The sequence below is a fragment of the Alosa sapidissima genome, chromosome 14 (assembly GCF_018492685.1).
Source record: "Alosa sapidissima isolate fAloSap1 chromosome 14, fAloSap1.pri, whole genome shotgun sequence".
Taxonomy (NCBI): domain Eukaryota; kingdom Metazoa; phylum Chordata; class Actinopteri; order Clupeiformes; family Clupeidae; genus Alosa; species Alosa sapidissima.
The window spans coordinates 1956812-1976621 of NC_055970.1; the positions used below are offsets into that span (position 1 = coordinate 1956812).

General features: G+C 44.5%; 2 protein-coding genes across 3 annotated transcripts in view; one reads left to right on the plus strand and one right to left on the minus strand.

Moving 5' to 3' along the window:
* Nucleotides 1-137: 137 nt before the first annotated feature.
* cmtm3 (CKLF-like MARVEL transmembrane domain containing 3) lies at nt 138-7477 on the plus strand. Its single transcript, XM_042062172.1, has 5 exons — nt 138-424; nt 3691-3846; nt 4260-4355; nt 4730-4853; nt 6107-7477. The coding sequence occupies exons 1-5, from the start codon at nt 311-313 to the stop codon at nt 6130-6132; spliced, it is 516 nt and encodes a 171-aa protein (XP_041918106.1). The 5' UTR covers nt 138-310; the 3' UTR covers nt 6133-7477.
* A 109-nt stretch (nt 7478-7586) lies between these two features.
* Nucleotides 7587-19810, minus strand: part of cmtm4 (CKLF-like MARVEL transmembrane domain containing 4) — a 34863-nt gene continuing 22639 nt past the window's right edge. For both annotated transcript variants that reach the window (XM_042062171.1, XM_042062170.1), the window contains 2 exons: nt 13425-13565; nt 7587-11276 (listed from right to left, as the gene is read on the minus strand). In XM_042062171.1, coding sequence (XP_041918105.1) covers nt 11115-11276; nt 13425-13565 — 303 coding nt within the window. In that variant the 3' untranslated portion in view covers nt 7587-11114. The remainder of the gene's footprint in view (nt 11277-13424; nt 13566-19810) is intronic.

Here is a 19810-nt window from a genome sequence, read left to right on the forward strand (position 1 = left end):
GTAATTGCAATGCAATGTTGGCTCCCGTACTGATATTACAAAGCCCCCTGCCCGAGGGGACAGCTCGCCCACATTCTTTTAAGTTAACGTTCTCCAGATTTGCAGAATGCAGATGTTGCGCTTTTGTACTCTGTTCGTTTCCGCGCTGTCATTATTTCCGTTTCCACTTCGGGGGTTGGGGGACAGAGAGACACGCCGTTGGTCTCACTACAGTTTTTTCTCTACGCTCTCTCTGTACTGTCAGCTGCAGGACAGAGGGAGAGGAGTGAAACTTTTTCATTGAATCGTCACACTTCTTTCTATCCGCGCAATGGGGGATATCGAGGCTCCCGACTCAACGAGATCGCGCCATGCAATTTTCTCTCTTCTCCCGAGCAAAGAGTTCGTTACATCCCGAAAAGGAACGCTTCTAATCGGCGAAGTGGTAATAACATTAATATAGTCTACTAATTCACTGTTTTCGTATATGATCTGTGGTATTTAGACAACTTACTAGTAGGCTGCTGTAGTAGGTAGGCCATTTCCAATAAAACTTTTAATAGACACCAAATTATAACTTTGGAATCAACAAATGAATGCACAACGGGGAAACATATCACTCTGGTGTTGCGGCGATTCATTGTGTGTGCTTTACTATGAATGAATGAATACTGCCATGAGCCTTTGCTATTTAGGTCAATCACACGATTCCCATTTGTTTAGAGGGGTTTTTGAGATGTGTGAGGAAAATGTTTTGTTTTAACGCGATTTTTTTGATAGCCTACATCGTCCATAGTTGTCAAGATGATGAGGCCTTTAGTAGTGATTCACGTCTTGGTCGTTGCTTCGAATATAGGCTAAATCAACAGATGTTGCATGTTTATGTGTGTGTGTGTGTGTGCGCGCGCGTTTGTTCTAACGTCTCCCTCGCTATAGCCTAGGCCAGGTGTGCATAGCTTATGTCCAGTTTAGAAAGTTTTTTGAGTGTAGTAGTCTACAGAGCATAACCTACTTACTAAGTGTCTTGTGTTAATCACAGATGCTGACGCTAGTAATACTACAGACCACCCCCTCCAGCAGGAAATGTTGTAAGTGGGTGTGTCTGCCTGAAAATAGTGATGTAACTGACGAAAAAATATTAATCAGCATTTTCTGCCAAACTACCTGACCATGACTGCCGGGGCTTCAGGGTTGCCTAAAAACTGAAGCGCCATTTGCAGGGTGCTTCGGCTGCACCGTGTGGTTGTCATGTGAGTGAAATTGGTCTCTTTTTGTCATGCGTGTGAATGCAGCCTCCCTTTCGCCATAATCTTTGCCGATGGGGCATTCCGTTTTGACCCATTAACCTACAGTCAAAAGCATCCACCCGCAGGAACAATAGCGCCTCTTTTTAAGTTATCATTATCAAAGGATAGGGGGATTTCTACAGCCGCCCACTTTTATGACATCCTAGACAGCCTGTCTGTGGAGTAGATCGGCTGACATCGGCGCCAGGCCTGGCCCAGAGTCGGCGCCGATCTGGGCTCTGGTTTCAGCATGGCGGCGTTCTGCCGTCCTGATGGAAAAACTGAAATCAAATCCAAAACATTCGGCGAAGGACATCTGGAAAATGCTGTTATTTTAGGTGGAATGACAGTTACTCATGTAGTGCTCTTGGAATTATTAGGGCATTTTCATAGAAAAAGAAAAATTGAAACAAGGAAGACATTTGGTTGTATTTTTTTTATCTTGTTAAATGATGGTTTTGAATATGACAAAACCAAACTTGCAGAGGTGAAATAAGTACACATTTCATATGATTCAGGTGAAACAACCCCCATGCAATCTCATCTCACATAGTTTTCCAATTATTCTTTTCCTTTCCGAAGTATAAAATATGCAAATAAAAGGCTAGTAGACATGTAAATGACTCTAAATGCAAGTACTCAACCATAGAGTGCCCTAAAAACAACTGGTAACAAGTGTCCTTCTTCAGCTGTACTTCTAAGCAACTTGTGTAGTTTGCAGATGAACTAAGGCCATGTAAGTGAAATGGAAATAGAGAGCATGCAACATGACACCATTCTTTTGCAAATACAAAGCCACTGACCACTATGTCTACTAGTATAGATCATAAACCTTATGCAGCACAGAAACTGTGTCTTGCCTGATTTGCTAAATGTGCAGCTTTCAGCTGAGAGTGTGTGGGTGGCAGTGTACAGGGCGGGTTTCACCTACTCTATGGTTCACCTCTAGGGTTTAGCCAGCTACCCTTTTTTAACTAAAACAAAATGCCTGCCTCTCTCTGTAAAGACACTAAGAAAGCAGGGGAGAGTTCCTAACAACAAAGGGATTGCATAGTGTGGTGTGTGCCCTCTGTGCCGGATATTCAGATGACATGCTTTCAAGAGAAAGTGCACGTCCTGTGTTTTATGTCAGCCCTGTGTGTTTATAGATGGGACTGCACGCTGCTATCAAAGAGCAGCTCTGCGTGTGTACAATTTATGGTGGTGCGGTCTGTCTGCATACATTTCACTTACACTCCCTGACAACTGTCCTCTGTTGAACTGCCTTCTGTGTTTATGTTAGTGTGTGTGTGTGTGTGTGTGTGTGTGTGTGTGTGTGTGTGTGTGTGTGTGTGTGTGTGTGTGTGTGTGTGTGTGTGTGTGTGTGTGTGTGTGTGTGTGCGTGCGTGCATGTTCATTCAAGTGAATACAATGCTATGAGCAGGATACTTAAGAATGAACAGCACGCCTCAAATCACAGTCTATGGTTATTATGCTGAGCGATGCATATTTGATTTGTAAAGGATACAGTGCTTCATTCTCTGTTTATCAATGTTAATTTCATAACTCTGCCATTATATTTCAAAAGTGACCTATCCATTGGTTTATCAAATAACATCATGGGCCTTAATAACATTTACATGTATTCATTCAGCAGATGCTTTTATCCAAAGCGACTTACAGAAGAGTATAACATGAAAGCTGCAGTGCAAAGGAGACCTTAGCGAGGAATTGCTACTGAATCTTCCAGTACTATTACTAGAGAATAAGAGTGTTGTTGACATTATAAGTACCAGTGAACGTGTGGTATGAGGACAGAAGGAGGAGGTGGAGGAGGGAAGACTGGGAAATACATGGTAAGTGTGTGTTAGTGAGCATAGGTGGAGTGCAGGTGTAAGTGCAAAAGTCTATCAACAAGCAAAGTTCTCATACATTAAGTACACAGTAGCTATCATAGCGTAGGAATATTGAGATTACTCATCAGTTAGGGTCTTACCCATGCTGTTAAATTAGCTATAAATTGAAATATACCCGAGACGAGGCCACATTGGTTCTAGTATTCGACTCTGTACTGATAGTCCATCAGATTATGGCCATGGCTGTTTCAGGCAGTGGGCCTGCCCAGGGGTGGATGCTCTTAGTGATTGTAATCTTTGGCCTTAAGTGCATTGGCAGGTTGGTACAGTGTTGGATGCCCAAAAGGTGCTGGATGTAGATGGCTGGCTGCCTGTGTCCTCAGTGCTGACTCTGTCTGAGGGACTCCTAACAATTTATCTTCTGATGTATGACCACCTCCTGAAGTCAAGGTCAAAAGTGACTGTGTGGGTTTGGTGAAATGTATTTTGTAAAAGCTTGTAACACTTCTTTCACAAAGCAGATAAACAGTTTTCTTTTCCATTTTGACCCTCTTGCCCTCTTTGTTTTGTCTTTCTCTCTCTCTCTCTAGATCCTGTCCTTTGTGGACTTTATTTGCTTCGTGGCGTCCACAGCAGCTGCGTTTGTGACGGCTCCTCTCATAGAGTTCCTGGCGGCTCTTTTCCTCCTCTTCGCCTACTCCACCAAGATCAACGAGCGCTTCAAGGGCTTCCATTGGCCCCTAATGGTAATGTAGCTCTACAACTTACCTGGAAAATCATCATATCATATCATAGATCATATCTAATCATGCATCAACTAATCAATCAGATAATCAATAATCATGCAACATGTGAGAGTAGAGACTGTAGAGAGATAGTTTACATAGATTGCTTGTTTGTGGCCTCTTTTGTTTCTTCACCTCCTGTTAAGATGATAATGATGTTCAAATGTTAATCATGCTATTGCTAATGAGGGTAATGTTAACCTTCAGATTTTTGCTTACTCAGCCTTACTTGAGCTGTTGTGTGAGCATGTTGTGGAGTAGCTTGTGAGTTGGGGGCTGAATATTTGATCACTTCTGATGGATATACTTCCAACCCCCCCCCCCCCCCCCCCCCCCAAACACACCCCCCCTGTGTTTCCACCTCCATAATAAAGGACTTTCTGCGTTGTGTCAGCGCATCTATCATCTTTTTCATCATCTCCATAATTGCTGTATCCAAGTATCCTGATGGAGCTTCCAAAGCAGCAGGGGTAAGTCAGAAGAAGAAGTCAGAAGTGTGGTGTGTATGTGCGTGTATGTGCGTGTGTGTGCGTGCGTGCGTGTGTGTGTGTGTGTGTGTGTGTGCTATTGCCTGATTCTATTCTTTTGCTCATGTTTTCCAAAGAATACTAATATGGTGGAATTTTAAGTGCATTAGATAAAGTTATATCAGTGAAACGTCACTTAAATGTATTTGTATGTCTTATTCAGAAGGGTAATACCAAATGATAAATGTTTAATTTCTGCTTTTTTGTGTGCTTTCCCCCTTTTTTCTTATCTCATTGTCTAGGTACTAAAGTGAACTTGCCTGAAACTCATTTTCTGCCTATCAGTATCTCATATCATTTCCCTCTTTTGCTTCCAGTTATTTGGTTTCATCGCCACAATATTCTTTGCACTCGACTTCTATTTGATCTTTAACGACCTCGCCAATTTCCTCAAAGCGGGCGGCGGAGGAGAGTCGACTGATGACCCACCCACACCCCCAGGTACTTGCTACCGTTGACCTGTTCCTCTTTCTCTATGAATTTGATACTGCAGAAGTGTGTTCTCTCTCTCTCTCTCTCTCTTTCTCTCTGGGACTTCTCTCTGGGACAGCCGTAAGTTCTCGTGTTCGTGTTTGTGTGTGTGTGTGTGTGTGTGTGTGTGTATGTGTGTGTTTCTTCCTTTTTAAGTTTTGATGAAACACTTTCCATGGATTAGTGTGGGAATTATACAAAATGAGTATTGTCAACAGTGGTGGTGCTCTGAGCTTCAGCAAAGCCATGTCCTCTCTGCTATATTACAATTCATGTAACAATAAAATAAATTATTGATTTATGTAGCAAAATATGGTTTAGCATCCAACTCAAGGAGCTATTGAATCACTTTCAGTCTACAACATATAAGACTTCAAGAATGCCTTCTGGAAGGCAGTGGTTGTTGGGAAGTTAGCCCCATGTTATGATGAGGGCCCCTTGGTTGTGGGTTTGGTAGAGATTTGGCTGGAGGTTTCTGAAACCATGTTGTTTCCTGTTCCACCCACTGTAAACATGACAGGACATGAAATTAGATTCAATTAAAATGTTGCATTGGGGTTTCTAGTAATTTCCTCATTGTAATTGCTGTTCTTGTAATGAGTGGTGCTGTGTGCACCACGTGTGTGTACAGGAAGTTCCATATAAATATCTGCAAATCGCCCCCTTTGAATTATAAGGTTTTATCTGACATTTGTTCAAAATTCAGTTATTGACATATTCTTATTATGTGACAACTTCATAAGGTGAGGTGAGGGGTTTCTTGAAGTTGTATGCATTTTTGGACATTATATCTAAAGAGACTTGTTCAGCCCATAAATATAATTCTATGGAATTCTAAAACTTTTAATCCCAGTATCTCAGAACTCCTCAGAAGGCAGAACCTTATAATTAAAAGGGGACGAAATGTCAAGATTTTCATTTCACTTCTGTTTTTGATCCATATACCCACATCCACTTTCTGGGCTCCCTCAGGGTATTTGGCTTTTACACGAATCACCACAAAAGCAGTCCTGTCAAAACTAGAGCTTAATAGTGGAATTACTAGAAATAACATTGGTGAAAGATTGGGGCGATGTGCAACTTATGAGCTCCTTGTGTTTATTTTGACGTGTCATTGCCAGAGTTTAGCTATCAAATAGGCTATCACTAGGGACTTTTCACTTCCTTCACAACGAGTGCCAGATCTGCTTTTCTCATTTACCTCCCTTCTCTCCCTCTCCTAGATGACTCAGATTCCGACTCAGACTGAGGAGGGGGATTTACCAGAATGTCACTGGGTCGAGGCGTCCGTTCTAGTGCCTGATGGAAAAGAAGAATTCCCTTCTTGAGTCCACTGACCACTGATCTTTCACCACTACAGATGAATGCTGTATTGTACCTCACACTCACTGATAACAGTCAAAAGCATTATCTTTTGGACTCTTTTTGAAGTGTTTTGCTTTTGGTATATAAAGTGAAGTCCATACAGTTGTTTACAACAACTACCACCCCCTCCCCTTGCTGTTTGAGTGTATGCTTAAAGCTGTGAATGTCTCGCAGTAGTTTTCCTAGCTTGCTCTGAATTTGTTTACTGGGCTAAATCAGGACAAGTCAGATGACTTTAACCTTTTTTTCTTACAAAGCTGAATCCAATAGAAAGAAAGTATGTAATGATAAAAACAGTGCATTAGTCTGTTTGCTCTTCTTTTGCTATAAAATGTTTTTTTTTTTTTAATGTACCAGTTGGGAGATTTTTTTAATACTGTTACATTAAAATGATTAGCGACTTTGCTTGTTGAAAGTGGAGGGTAGAGAGAAAGCCATCTTATGTGTAACTGAGTTTCTGCACTCTCTTCATGTTTACAACCTTAAAGTGACTACAGCAGGGGCAGTCAGATGACTCTCTCTAGCCCTCTTTAACAGGCTTTATTTGTACAGGACACATATAGCTATTGTAACAAACCAAAGCTAATAACGGTATCGAGAAGTTAAGCCATGGTCTTTAAAGGCTAATAGCACTTCTGCCCAGAAACTGCACTGTTTTTCTTTCTTTCATATGTCAAGGTATGAATACTGAAAAGTCATATTTAGAAAGACAAGAGAAGCATTATTATGAAATGAATGCTGTGTATACAGTGCTTAATGTTGAACATAAAAGTGAATACTGTGTTACTTTGGAAGCAGCAAAACAGAACTTGTAAATAGGGACATTTTAGATATTGTAAGTATTGGTTTACGCTAAATTACAGTTCTGGGTTTATGAGAAAATCAAGTCAATCCAGGGTCTCACAGAAATGTCAGAGGCTTAGATCTCAGAGTTGCAGACTTCAAAGCTGCAAATTACATTGAGCTTTTTTACAGTTTTGTTTTTTCTCCAGTTATAAGTATTTGTGGAAGGCACTACAAATCCAAGGTTACAGTATATATCAAAGATGCACTGCTAATGCCACACGCTTCCTAACACATCCTCCCAAACTACCACGTGTGTGTGTGTGTACATGTATGTGACTGTGTGTCATGAAATTCCTTGCCTCTTGTCACAGAGTGTGAAACTGCCAAAAAGTTTGTAAACTGAAAGCCATATATATTCAATAAACAAGTGTTCTTAAAATTCCCTTATTATGTTTTTGAATACTTCTGCCAATGTCATAACATGCATCATGGGTAAACAAGCGACCCACTGATTCTGTCTTCTAATGGAGGGTTTAAATGAACAGCCAAGAGTGTCTGGAATCATTTAATTTCCATTGTAAGTTAGCAGACTCAAACCATGTGAACCCCACAATTAGCATTGGTAAATCTACATAGATTTCTATAAATACAAAAATACACATTTGAGTACTAAGTCAGAGTACACAACAGTACGCTAGAGAAGCATACAGAAATAAACTGGAGCTGAAATGTAGCATGGATCAGTTATTGTCCTTGATTGCATAACATCCATTTTCACAATGTCAGTTGAAAAAAAAAGTCAAATCCAGGTGTAAGTCATAAGACTTCAATAGAGAGATATAAGTGTGTGATGCAATAATGTTTACATACAAACTCCTAGACAAGGTCATATTTACACATTGCTCTGGTTTACTGATGCCTTCTGTTAAAAAGTTTCAGAATCAGTCACAACTCAAGTGCTTGACACTAAAGCTAGACAGATTTTAGAGGCTGGTCAAAGTTTTTGCACAGTATCATTGGCCAAAAAAGAGAGCTCTGCTATTGATATGTCAAAGCATAGCCTACCACATTTTTCTTCTTCGAAGATATATACTTCAGACACTTCTATAAATACACACTAGTGATTGTCTATAACCGTAAGCACACCCAAAACACGTTATCTCTAGAAAAACCAGATCCCCCTTCACCATGCTTCCTTCAAACTAAATATTCCTGAAGCCATTCAGTTACGGAAAAAACAAAAAACACCCACAAGAAATTGGAAAGAAAAACCCACATCCACGGTACAAGAGTATTAAGACAAAGATTAAGAGGAGTATGTTGCAAAAACAGTTAACATATGGAACACAGAGAGAGAAAGGCGGACTCTGAACTGGATTTAGAACAAAACTGATCTAGACGTGGTGCTGATTTGGCCCAGATGTGGCACTGATGTCAGCCGAATCCCAGCCAGATCCAGGCCGGAGTCAGAGGCTACCAGGAAATGTTTTGTCTCTCATTTTCCATTCATGTGTAAAGAATGACTTCTCATAACACTAAACTCCTCAGATTGGTCCTTCTAAGTGATCTCACATCAGCACACACACTCAACACACACACAAACACACACACACACACACACACACACAGTTTTAAAGACTATGTTGTGTGAAGGTGTAACTGGCTGCTCTTGTTTCGTCTACTGCAAGGCACTCTGGGAAGGTGCGTGACCCCAGTACACTAGCTCATATGCACAGGCCAACGCTAGTGCAGGCTAAAGTACACTAGCTCATATGCACAGGCCAACGCTAGTGCAGGCTAAAGTACACTAGCTCATATGCACAGGCCAACGCTAGTGCAGGCTAAAGTACACTAGCTCATATGCACAGGCCAACGCTAGTGCAGGCTAAAGAGGAGCTGTTCTTCATAACTTGACACTGACAGAGAAGGTTGAAAAATAAAACATTCTTCTAAATAACTGATTGAAATGCACACACACAAAACCAACACAAATATATGTGTTTGTATACACAACAATCCTTCAAACTAATCAAAATATACAAAATACCATTAGGACAGAATAATTAAGAACTGAATCATACTTCATGAACATGAATTCTGTAAAGGAAAAAAACACCACATGGTCCACATAAACAAATGAAGTTAGATACACGTCAATACATGAATGCCTTCATACGGAGATGGCATGTACATTGTAGTTCTATGTACAACACCTACATGTCCACACACATACTGAAAGAAAGACACTTGTGATATGTTACAGGAAGTACATCCTGTGTGTGTGTGTGTGTGTGTGTGTGTGTGTGAGAGAGAGAGAAAGAGACAGAGAGAGAGAGGGGATAGGAAAGCATGAGAGGCACCCTGATACAGTACAAATCTCCCTCTACCATGTCCTCTGCTTCCATTTCCCTGAAAACACTACACTGGGACACAATGGAGCACTAGCATAGGTCTGGGCTAACCCTGGAGGTTCACCACAGAAGCTATTTCCACATTAGCTTTCCACGTACTCTCTGCAGGCTCCACTGCTAAAAATAGCCCTCTGCACAACAACACAACAGCTCAACTTCTCACTGTTCAATTTCATTTGAGAAGTTTCAGCCCGAAGAGGGACCATAATCATATCCATAACCTACTTCTTGTTTAATAACACATGTGAGGTTTTCATACCATTATTCAACACATTCTTTGCATTTGCCAGTTCAGTTTTAACATTCATCAACTGGCGACCATTGCTCGAGGCCATTCACCTGAGAGTCCTACCTTAAAGGAGAAATCCAGCGATTTTTCGCCAAATTTCTCCTTTAATGTTTCTTTTATTTTATGTCAAGAGCTTCTCCTTTACCGTACCTCAATTCCAGTACCGATGCTGCTCTTAAATTTCATGTTATCATCTGGCCACATAATGCTACATTTTAGTGCCATGCATTAATTAACCAGCTGAAGCTTTCTTGAATTTCCCCTTGGGGATCAATAAAGTATCTATCTATCTATCTATCTATCTATCTATCTATCTATCTATCTATCTATCTATCTGAAGCAAAGGTTGTAATGTTTATGGTCTTCATCACTTCACTCATATAGCACATTAAACCTGCAATGGATATCAAATATGTACATGATCTGGCCGATGCATCTCCTTCATTTCTGCATGAAGGTCTCATGTGAAGGTCTGAGATAGCATGTCACATTGTCATTAACTTGCCAGCTACAGTTTCTATGTAGGAGCCTGGTACAGAACTACTTTATATACATTTAGTCACTGCTTGGCAATGTCTCTCTCTGAGTGTGTGTGTTTTTGTGTATGTGCGTGTGTGTGTGTGTGTGTGTGTGTGTGTGTGTGTGTGTGTGTGTGTGTGTGTGGTACAGAACAAGTCACACAATGCTTGCATGCATCAGGCTTAGGTGCTTCTCAACAGGCTAGGTGTGAAGTTGTTTTTACTGATGACAGAAAGTGCTTCTAAATGGTTTGTATGGCTCAGATACACATGTCCCAAACCCCATCATGTTGCACGTCCAACAGTGTGTGTCCTTACTCTTCATGAGGAACTTCAGGAGACCTTTGCTCATTCTGATCCTTGAATATCTTCTGGTGAATATACAGACATAACACACACACACACACACACACACACACACACACACACACACACATCCTTCAAATTGAGAATCTTGGCAGTCACATGATTTAAATGCATTTTACAAATAGTTGTAAAGTGTGCATGTGTGTGTGTATGTATATGTGTGTATGTGTGTGTGTGTGTGTGTCAGGATAGCACACAAACAGCACTGTGACTGTCTCTCATGTGACTAAATCCTGGCGCATAATGCCGATAACCATCCTCCATCTTGTATAGCAGAGGTGGGCGGCTCCAGTCTTTGAGACCAGTTGGGTGAAAAGCCTTCATGGTGGCACTGCTGTGCCGAGCTTGTGCCTGGCTGAGCTGAGCTGAACCGGACCGAACCGGACCGAACCGGACCGAACCGAGCCAACCCAGTCCATGTGAAGACTCTGGCAGAAAGGGATGATGGGAATGAGGGGAGAGGGCTCCCCGTGGGGGAGCGGGCTGTGTGGATTGGTCACTGGAGCTCAGGCCGCGCCTCCACCTCGCCTCGGGACGCGGTGCGGGCGCGCATGTACTCGCTGGTGAGCTGACCGGCCTGGCCGTCCCCCCGCCTCCAGCGTCGCACTGCCAGGTAGCAGTTGAATGCGTACACCCCCGTCACCAGGAAGCCGAACACCTGCAACACAGCGCAGAGGAGCACCCATTTGCATTGCTCCTGCACTCACAATGGCATCACAATATCACTCATAACTTGATAATAAATACAATTAATACAATACAATTTAAATTGGTAATTTAGAACCAATCACCCCACCCCACTTTATACACAGGGCTACTCTAAGGTTTGGCATGTGTGAAAAATGTTTAGATAGAGGTAGAGTTTGGAGACAGAGCAAACACACTGATGACAAGACTGATGGAACATTTCCCCTGACATTCCCCTTTAGCTTAGATGAGGATACAAGCAAGTATAAACACATACAGACTGTAGCATAAAAGCATGTTTAGAAAACTAGTATAAACACACACACACACACACACACACACACACACACACACATTAGTAAGTCGACATACACATACACTATCTACACTGAGCGCCAGGAATGATTTATTATGGATTTCCCTGGCCGTGGGCTGCTGTGTTTGTCTTTTACCCATGATCCCCGGCGTGCATGCAAAGCTAGGAGGTTTTACAGATGCCCTCGGGCCCCACAGCACACCAGGATGTTTAGCAGGCGTCTCCTGCTGAGAAACATCTGCCCTGTCCTACAAGTCAGCACATATCCAAAGCCCCAGGCCTGGCTAGCACTGGACAGCTTAGTGTAGCCCAGAAAGGCTCAGACAAGCACAGTGAGGAGGCAGCATGCCCAGATAGATACAGAAATCAAACATACTGGACAGGGACGGACAAAATAAACAATACAGGGGAGCTGGACAGTGTTATGATAACACATAAATAATGACACGGGAGACCAAGGACACACCATAACAGCCGAGACCAAAATGGCAAATGACCGACTCTGTTGAAAACAAGTAAGCAAACGAAACCACGCAGGCAAACACAGGACAGAGAGGTAGCCGAGGAGAGCAGAACAGGCATGACCAAGGCAGCACAAGGCAGCACAAGGCAGCACAAGGCAGACCATGCAGAACCATAACTGCAACGACAAGGCTTACTCAGCTATGGAGGTGAGACAGGGCAGGTGACCCGGAAACAGGTGAGACAGGACAGGTGACAGGTGAGGGGTGAGATGGCACAGGTAACGGAGAGATCGGGGCAGGACGGGGCAGGCAGGCAGCAGATCGGAGACAGGAACAGCGGTAACGCTGAGTCAGCACTTTAGCACTTTAGACAACTCAGAGGGTGGCCAGCTTTACAAGCCTGAGTCTGCATGAGCAATTAAGAGTCAGTGTGTCTGTCTGTGTGTGTGTGTGTGTGTGTGTGTGTGTGTGTGTGTGTGTGTGTGTGTTGCGGGAGTACAGGAATGAAACTAATGACCCGACGTGTTGACTCAGCAGAAAAGGGTAAATGAGAAGAGCAAGTGAGGGAGGAAAGAGTGAGAGAGAAAGGGGGGATGGAGAGAAAAGAGAAAAGGCAGGATGGAGGGAAAGAGAGAAAGATCTAAAGGACAGGCAGTAGTATACTCTATGGCCCAGTAATGTGTCAATGTGTCATAACTAAGACATGTGTTTGGAGTCCAACTGAGAGAGACTAGGAGGTGTGTAAGTGTGAGATGAGAGAGAGAGAGAGAAAGAGAGAGAGAGAGAGAGAGAGAGAGTGGGGGAGGTGGTAAGTAAGTGAGTAAATTAGTGAATGGAAGTCTATTGAAGAGGTAGCATTCCAAAGGAGCAGCCATGTCTTTGACTCTGGCTCTGACACACAACTGTCCATCAGCATTAGATTGTGTGATAATGCAGGCCAAGGAGACACACACTGGAAACAGTTGCACATTTCATCCACAAGGTGGCAGCAGAACACCAGCAAATATCAGTGAGTTCAGTGCGCTACAGTGTCAGTGAGCTGCCTCACTCTGGAATGAGAAAAGTATGAAAAAGAGAGGGACATGAACAACAACTATAGCAAGTAAGGATCCACAGATAGGAAAGAGAGACAGAAGAGAGAGAGAGGGAGAGGGAGGGAGAGAGAGAGAGAGAGAGAGAGAGTGAGTGAGTGAAAGAGACAGGGGGTCCCTAGACTCTTTCCATGGCTTAGCACTCTGAATGACTTTAGCAGACTGTGGATGTAGAATGGGGGGGTGGGGGTGGTTGAGGGGATGTAGTCATTCTAAAACAGAACAGGGTCAGAGGTCGTCAAAGTTACCACGGCAGCGATTTCTGCTCCGGATTTCCGACTCCCCTCCACACTTTTGACATCTGCTCCTGCGCCAGACTGGTTGACCGCCGCCAGCACAATGGACGCCAGCAAAAAGAAGAAGGTGCTGACCACCGTGTTGACCAGGTCCTACAAACAGACATACAAACAGATGTCAGACACAGACAGATGAACAGACAGACACACCCAGTTGGATGGATGGACAGACAGACCAGTTAATCTCAAACTGCTGGCGCTGCTACAAAAAAAGGTTTAAGCTGCCTAATGCCCGAGACAAAATCTGGATAACAGATTTAGCTATCTGTTTAAATCCAACTGGAACATTTTCAATCAGTTGGTGATTTTGCTGGATACAGTGGTTTTATTAAAGCTAATGGGAAAACTAATGAGAAAAAAGAATTGGACAAATTGACTTTCTGAGAGAGTTTAAAGGGTCTGGTAAAGGAAGCAAATGATCTGGCTAAGACATCGACAAACAAAAATGTTCTTCTGTCCAAAAACTTTCTTGGAAAAAGCACATGTGACAGGCAAGTTGCAGTCTGTTGCTCTGCTGTGCTGCAGCAGTAGAGTGAAGGGTGGGGTCTCCATGGGGCTGCACGAGGGGCACTATTACTGAGCTGATGACAGGGGGCGCCGAAACATTCCATTTTCAAGCACCACTACTGGTGGTCAGTGCTACAACTCTACTCCCTAACGTCCATGCAAACACATAGAGAGAGAGAGAGAGAGAGAGAGAGAGAGAGAGAGAGAGAGAGAGAGAGAGAGCAGCTGACATACATTTGACCATCAGTGGTACCACCTTTTCCCTGTCTGTGCACATCCTCATCAACCATTTCTTTGTCTGTCGATCCACATAGAAAGCACATGGTTTCTCACATGTCCTCATTCCCCCCCTATGAAAGATTTCTTTGTGTGTGTGTATGTGTGTCTGTCCCTCCACCCAGTTTCCCTTCTCCACCTCTCCACCTCTCCACCACCCCTCTCCCCCTCTCTTCCCCTCTCCACCTCTCCCCCTCTCTTCCCCTCTCCACCTCTCCTCTCACTCTCTTATGCACCTTCTGTCCTCCTCTGCTGTTTTGTCATTTGTCATCACATTTCAATACAAAAGCCCCCAAAGCTAACATCTATGCTGTGTGTGTGTGTGTGTGTGTGTGTGTGTGTCCACAGACATGTGTATAACTGCACATCTTATGCTCCACCTGTGTGCACCATAGTGTGCACACACACACACACACACACACCTCTTTTTGGAAGCAGCTGAACGGCTCATGACTTGGGAAGGGCCCAGTCATGTGATTAAATGCATGATGTCAGACACAACTCCTGAGTGTCTCACATGACACACAATCAGTCTCCCTCTACACACACACACACACACACACACACACACACACACACACACACACATATATACAAACACACACACACACACACACACACACACACACACACACACACACACACACACACATACGAGAATGAGAGAGTGATTGGGGAAAAGGAGAGAGAGGGAGAACTCTCATACATACAATCTTACTGACACCCACTTGTTTGCATATTAACAAACCAGGACATCTCCTGGAAGCACCATTCTAGGAGTCTACAGGTGTGGGTGTGTGTGTGTGTGTGTGTGTGTGTGTGCATGTGTGAGGATGTGAAAGTAAACATTAGCCAGTAGGGTAAAACGCAAAGCCTCATGGGATACCATACCATGTGCAGAAGACAGCACGCTACCCAGCGCAGTTCTCTCAGAGGTCCTCCTCCCACTGGATTCTGTTTACACTGTACAGTGTGGAACATTTCACAGAAACCTCACTAATCATAACAGTCATACAGTATTTACATGCCTGTATGCATAGTATATACATATGCAAATGTATGTGCATGTTAAATCAGCTACCGTTTCATGTGTGTTGGTTGAGTGAAGGAACTGAAAGAATCTGATGAATAAAAACTGTTCCCTCTACACTGACCTGTGCTGCCAAAACAGAGGTGGCAGTGGACAGTCTTGTTCTCCGTGTTCCATGAGAAATGGACTGTGTTAAAGGGTACCAAGGATGCCAGTAGCACTCAGATTGCACAGTATAACGACCAAGTCAGTTGGGAGCACTTTCTTTCTATTGAAAAGCCTTCTGCTGAATGTGGCTGAAAATAGCTACTAAGCAGACCTTTCCACCCACTCACAAGCACACACACACACACACACACACACACACACACACACACACACACACACACACACACACACACAGACAAACACACACACACACACACACACACACTCACACACTCATTCACACTCATATGCATTCACATTCACACAAGCCACTGCCTATGGTACATTAACATCACAATCGCTCTCTGTCTCTCTCACATACACATACAAATACAAAGACACACACACACACACACACACACACACACACACACACACACACACACACACACACACACACACACACACACAGCCATCCCCTTCCTCTTAGACAGATGGGACAAGGGAACTACTGCGAGTGGCGGGGCATTGAGTGCACGGCTGCTTCCAGCACGGCAGGGCTCCTGCAGTGCATCTCCAGGTCATCACAGGGGGGACGTCCAGCTGGGCCCACTCAGGAACACGGGCCCTAATAGCACCAGCTCAACACCGACCGGCTCCTGCGGGCCAGACATCCCCCGTTTCTCTGCTCTTCTCGGTATGAAGTGCAAATGAAGAGCTGACCAGAGGATCAGGCTATGACTGGTTTGACCTCTAGTGACCTGTACAAATGCATGTCGATGATATACTGCCTGTCCTGTATATTGTAAGCTGTCTGTGTATAAGCTTTATATGCAGCTCTGGAAAACATTAAGAGACCACTGCACATTTTTCTGATGTCATTCTACAGTTGCTGAGTTGACAGTCATATTCAAAATTAAGAGAGCACTGCAAATTTGAATATGACCTCAACTCATTCGAATGTCACTCAGCAACCGTATGATGACATGAGAAAACTGTGCAGTGGTCTCTTTAATTTTTCCCAGAGCTGTATAATGTCTTTGAATTGTGAGGCCCCAAAAAACAGGAAACAAATTCTTTATATGTCTCAGTCAGCAGGCTTCAATCAAGGCAATCAAGCAGATTTGAATTCTGACTGAGATAATAAAGGAGCATTGAGACTGGACACACTGCACACTGCGCCATGCGCATCGCTCCAGGGGCTGGACACACTGCGCCATGCGCATCGCTCCAGGGGCTGGACACACTGCACACTGCGCATCGCTCCAGGGGCTTCTATCTCTCTGAGGTCTCCTCTCCTCTCTGTATTCTGGAAGTGTGAGAATAGAGACCCATCAGGCTAGAGAGCCATCAGGCTACCAAGGGGCATGAGGGAGCTGGGACAAAATGATTTACAGCTGGCAAGGACTTGGGGAAATGGCGTGTGTGTGTGTACGTGCTTGTGTGCATGCATGTGTGTGTGTGTGTGTGTGTGTGTGTGTGTGTGTGTATGTGTGTGTGCGTGTGTGTGTGTGTTATGTGTACTAGATAAGCTTTCTTTGCTCTTGCTTACATGAGTGCGTATTGAACCAAGAGTCTCTCCTCTACCTCAAGAGTCTCTTATTCTGTGTGTGTGTGTGTGTGTGTGTGTGTGTGTGTGTGTGTGTGTACACGTGTGTGTGCACATATATGTAATGTTGCATGTACAGATGATGAGCACAGGGTGTGTACTGAACACCATCTGTATATCATTTCAAGGGCACCTGTGTGTGCATGTGTGAAGGTGTGTATGAGAGGGACGTTTGCATGCTTATGAGTGAGTGAGCTCGTGGTCATGCGCGTGTGCCCACATACATTTCAAGTGCACAGCATCCGGCTGCAATGGGAACATTTGGGGGACAGATCCCTCTCAGAACGCTTTCAGCTGTGTGTTTTACACACACACATAGGCACACACACACACACAGTCAGAGTGCCTGAGGCATTCAGAAAACCTTCAGGATCTGCACAACTCAGCAGGGGCAAAGAGAGTAGCAGGGGAAGAATGAACGTTGGGGTGAAAAAAGTAGTACAATCAAATCAAACGTCTTCATACATCGGCAACAAACGCTCTAGTTTCTCCACTTTCCTTATTTTGGCACTATTTACGAGTATGGAGACGGCAAGGCGAGGGGGGGGGGGGCGGCTGGGTGGGCAATGTAAACTTGAGTGGCCTCTTGCCACCTCTGCCTGGGTGGCTGAGCTCGGCAGGCTGGGTGGGTGGGAGGTGCAGACGGGCTGTTAAGAGCTTTCTCCTCCAGCCAGGCGCTTTGATCTAGAGCTGTGGAACATGAAACCGGGGAGGCTGGCTGAGCTCACTGTGGATTAATTACAACAACAGCAGCAACTACGGAATGGGAGCGGCGGGAGGTGGGGTGGAGGAGGTGGAGGTGGTGGGGTGGAGGTGGAGGTGGTGGAGGTGGAGGTGGGGGTGGTGGTGGAGGTGGTGGTGGAGGTGGTGGGGTGGGGGTGGTGGAGGTGGGGTGGGGGTGGTGGAGGAGGAGGTGGTGGTGGTGGTGGAGGTGGTGGTGGTGGAGGTGGGGGTGGTGGAGGTGGGGGTGGTGGAGGTGGTGGAGGTGGCGGCGGTGGAGGTGGAGGAGGTGGAGGTGGGGGTGGTGGTGGAGGTGGAGGTGGGGGTGGAGGTGGAGGTGGAGGAGGTGGAGTTGGGGGTGGTGGTGGAGGTGGAGGAGGTGGTGGTGGAGGTGGGGTGGAGGTGGTGGAGGTGGAGGTGGAGGTGGTGGAGGTGGGGGTGGGAGGCTTTTAACAGGTTGAGCAGAAGACGGAGTGGGTGTAGCCTGTAACCAGAAAATCCCACCCTCGCACGCATACACGTGTTCTGTACACACAAACCCAGAGCACAGGGGGAAGCGCACAGAGATGTCTTCCGCATGTAACACAGCACAACACACACACACACAAACATGCACACACCCACACGAGCCCACGCTTGCACACACACTCACACACACACACACACACACGCACGCACACACAACGCACACACACACACACACACATACACACACTCACACACACACACACACACACACAAACGCACGCACGCACACACAACGCACACACACACACACACATACACACACACACACATACACACACACATACGCACACACACACATACACACACACACACACACACACACAATCACAAAAGCAGTATCAGGTAGACAGAACTGGAATGGAAAGTTAAATAACAGCACAGTTATTACAAAGATTGTTAAGGCAGAGCAAGATACTTCATCAGGAGCCACTTCCGGGAACCCGGATCGCACGAGGGGGGGGGGGTCAAAACCCCCCTTTATGCAGAGCAGAGGCAGCGACTGCTCCATTGAAGTCTATGGGCATAGCTCAGAATTTCACCACATATGCTAAGGTCTTGGTTCTATAGAGTTAGGAATGTGAATTTCGGGCACATTTTCATGATCCTCAAACCCTTCTGAACATTTCAGGTACATTTTTAGCATTTTTGAGCAATCCAGTCTGGAGAAAATCAACCTTATATCAGGTGTGCGCTGGTTATTTATGCAGCTGCTGTTGGCCGGTTGCAACGTACGCTCATCAATAAGTCATCGACACGCCTCTTTATGCAGACAGGATTCGATCCCCATTTCACGCCCATAGACATGAACTACGACGAAGTATCTTGCTCCTCCTTAACAATCTTTGGTTATTAGACATTATTTCAGTTATTATGCATCCATTAGACATTATTTCAGTTATTATGCATCCATTAGACATTATTTCAGTTATTATGCATCCATTAGACATTATTTCAGTTATTATGCATCCATTAGACATTATTTCATTTGAGCTACTTTGTGCTAATGCTACATAACTGGGCCAGCGAAGCACATACTGACATTACTGTAAAAGCTCACATGAAAGCAAATACTGACATTACTATAAAAGCTCACATGAAAGCAAATACTGACATTACTATAAAAGCTCACATGAAAGTAAATATACTTCAGGCAACATGCACCAAAGTAGTCCACCTCAGACTCGCTGAGGCTGTCCAATATCTTGCCTGATCAGAATATTTACAAAAGAACTGCATGTGACAGGACCCACAAAATGAGGTCACTTACTGCTCTTTCAGTGAAGGGCCACACCCAGCCTCAGACTCAAATAAACTGACCCTCTCCTAACAGACGTTGCACAGTAAGATCCACCTCAGTTCCATGCAGGCTTTGAGTGACCTTGGAGATTGTTTACCCATATGTCCAAGCTCTGGCTACATAATAACTCTAGATGTATATTATGTACCCACTTTGTCATGGTCCACTGCTTGTTCACAGACAAACAATGTGTGTGTGTGTGTGTGTGTGTGTGTGTGTGTGTG

Coding starts and splice junctions, on each gene's coding strand:
- cmtm3 (XM_042062172.1), top strand. CDS start 311: ATGGGGGATATCGAGGCTCCCGACTCAACGAGATCGCGCCATGCAATT. Junction 3,847..4,259: donor GCTTCCATTGGCCCCTAATG/GTAATGTAGCTC, acceptor TCCATAATAAAG/GACTTTCTGCGTTGTGTCAG. Junction 4,356..4,729: donor GAGCTTCCAAAGCAGCAGGG/GTAAGTCAGAAG, acceptor TTTTGCTTCCAG/TTATTTGGTTTCATCGCCAC.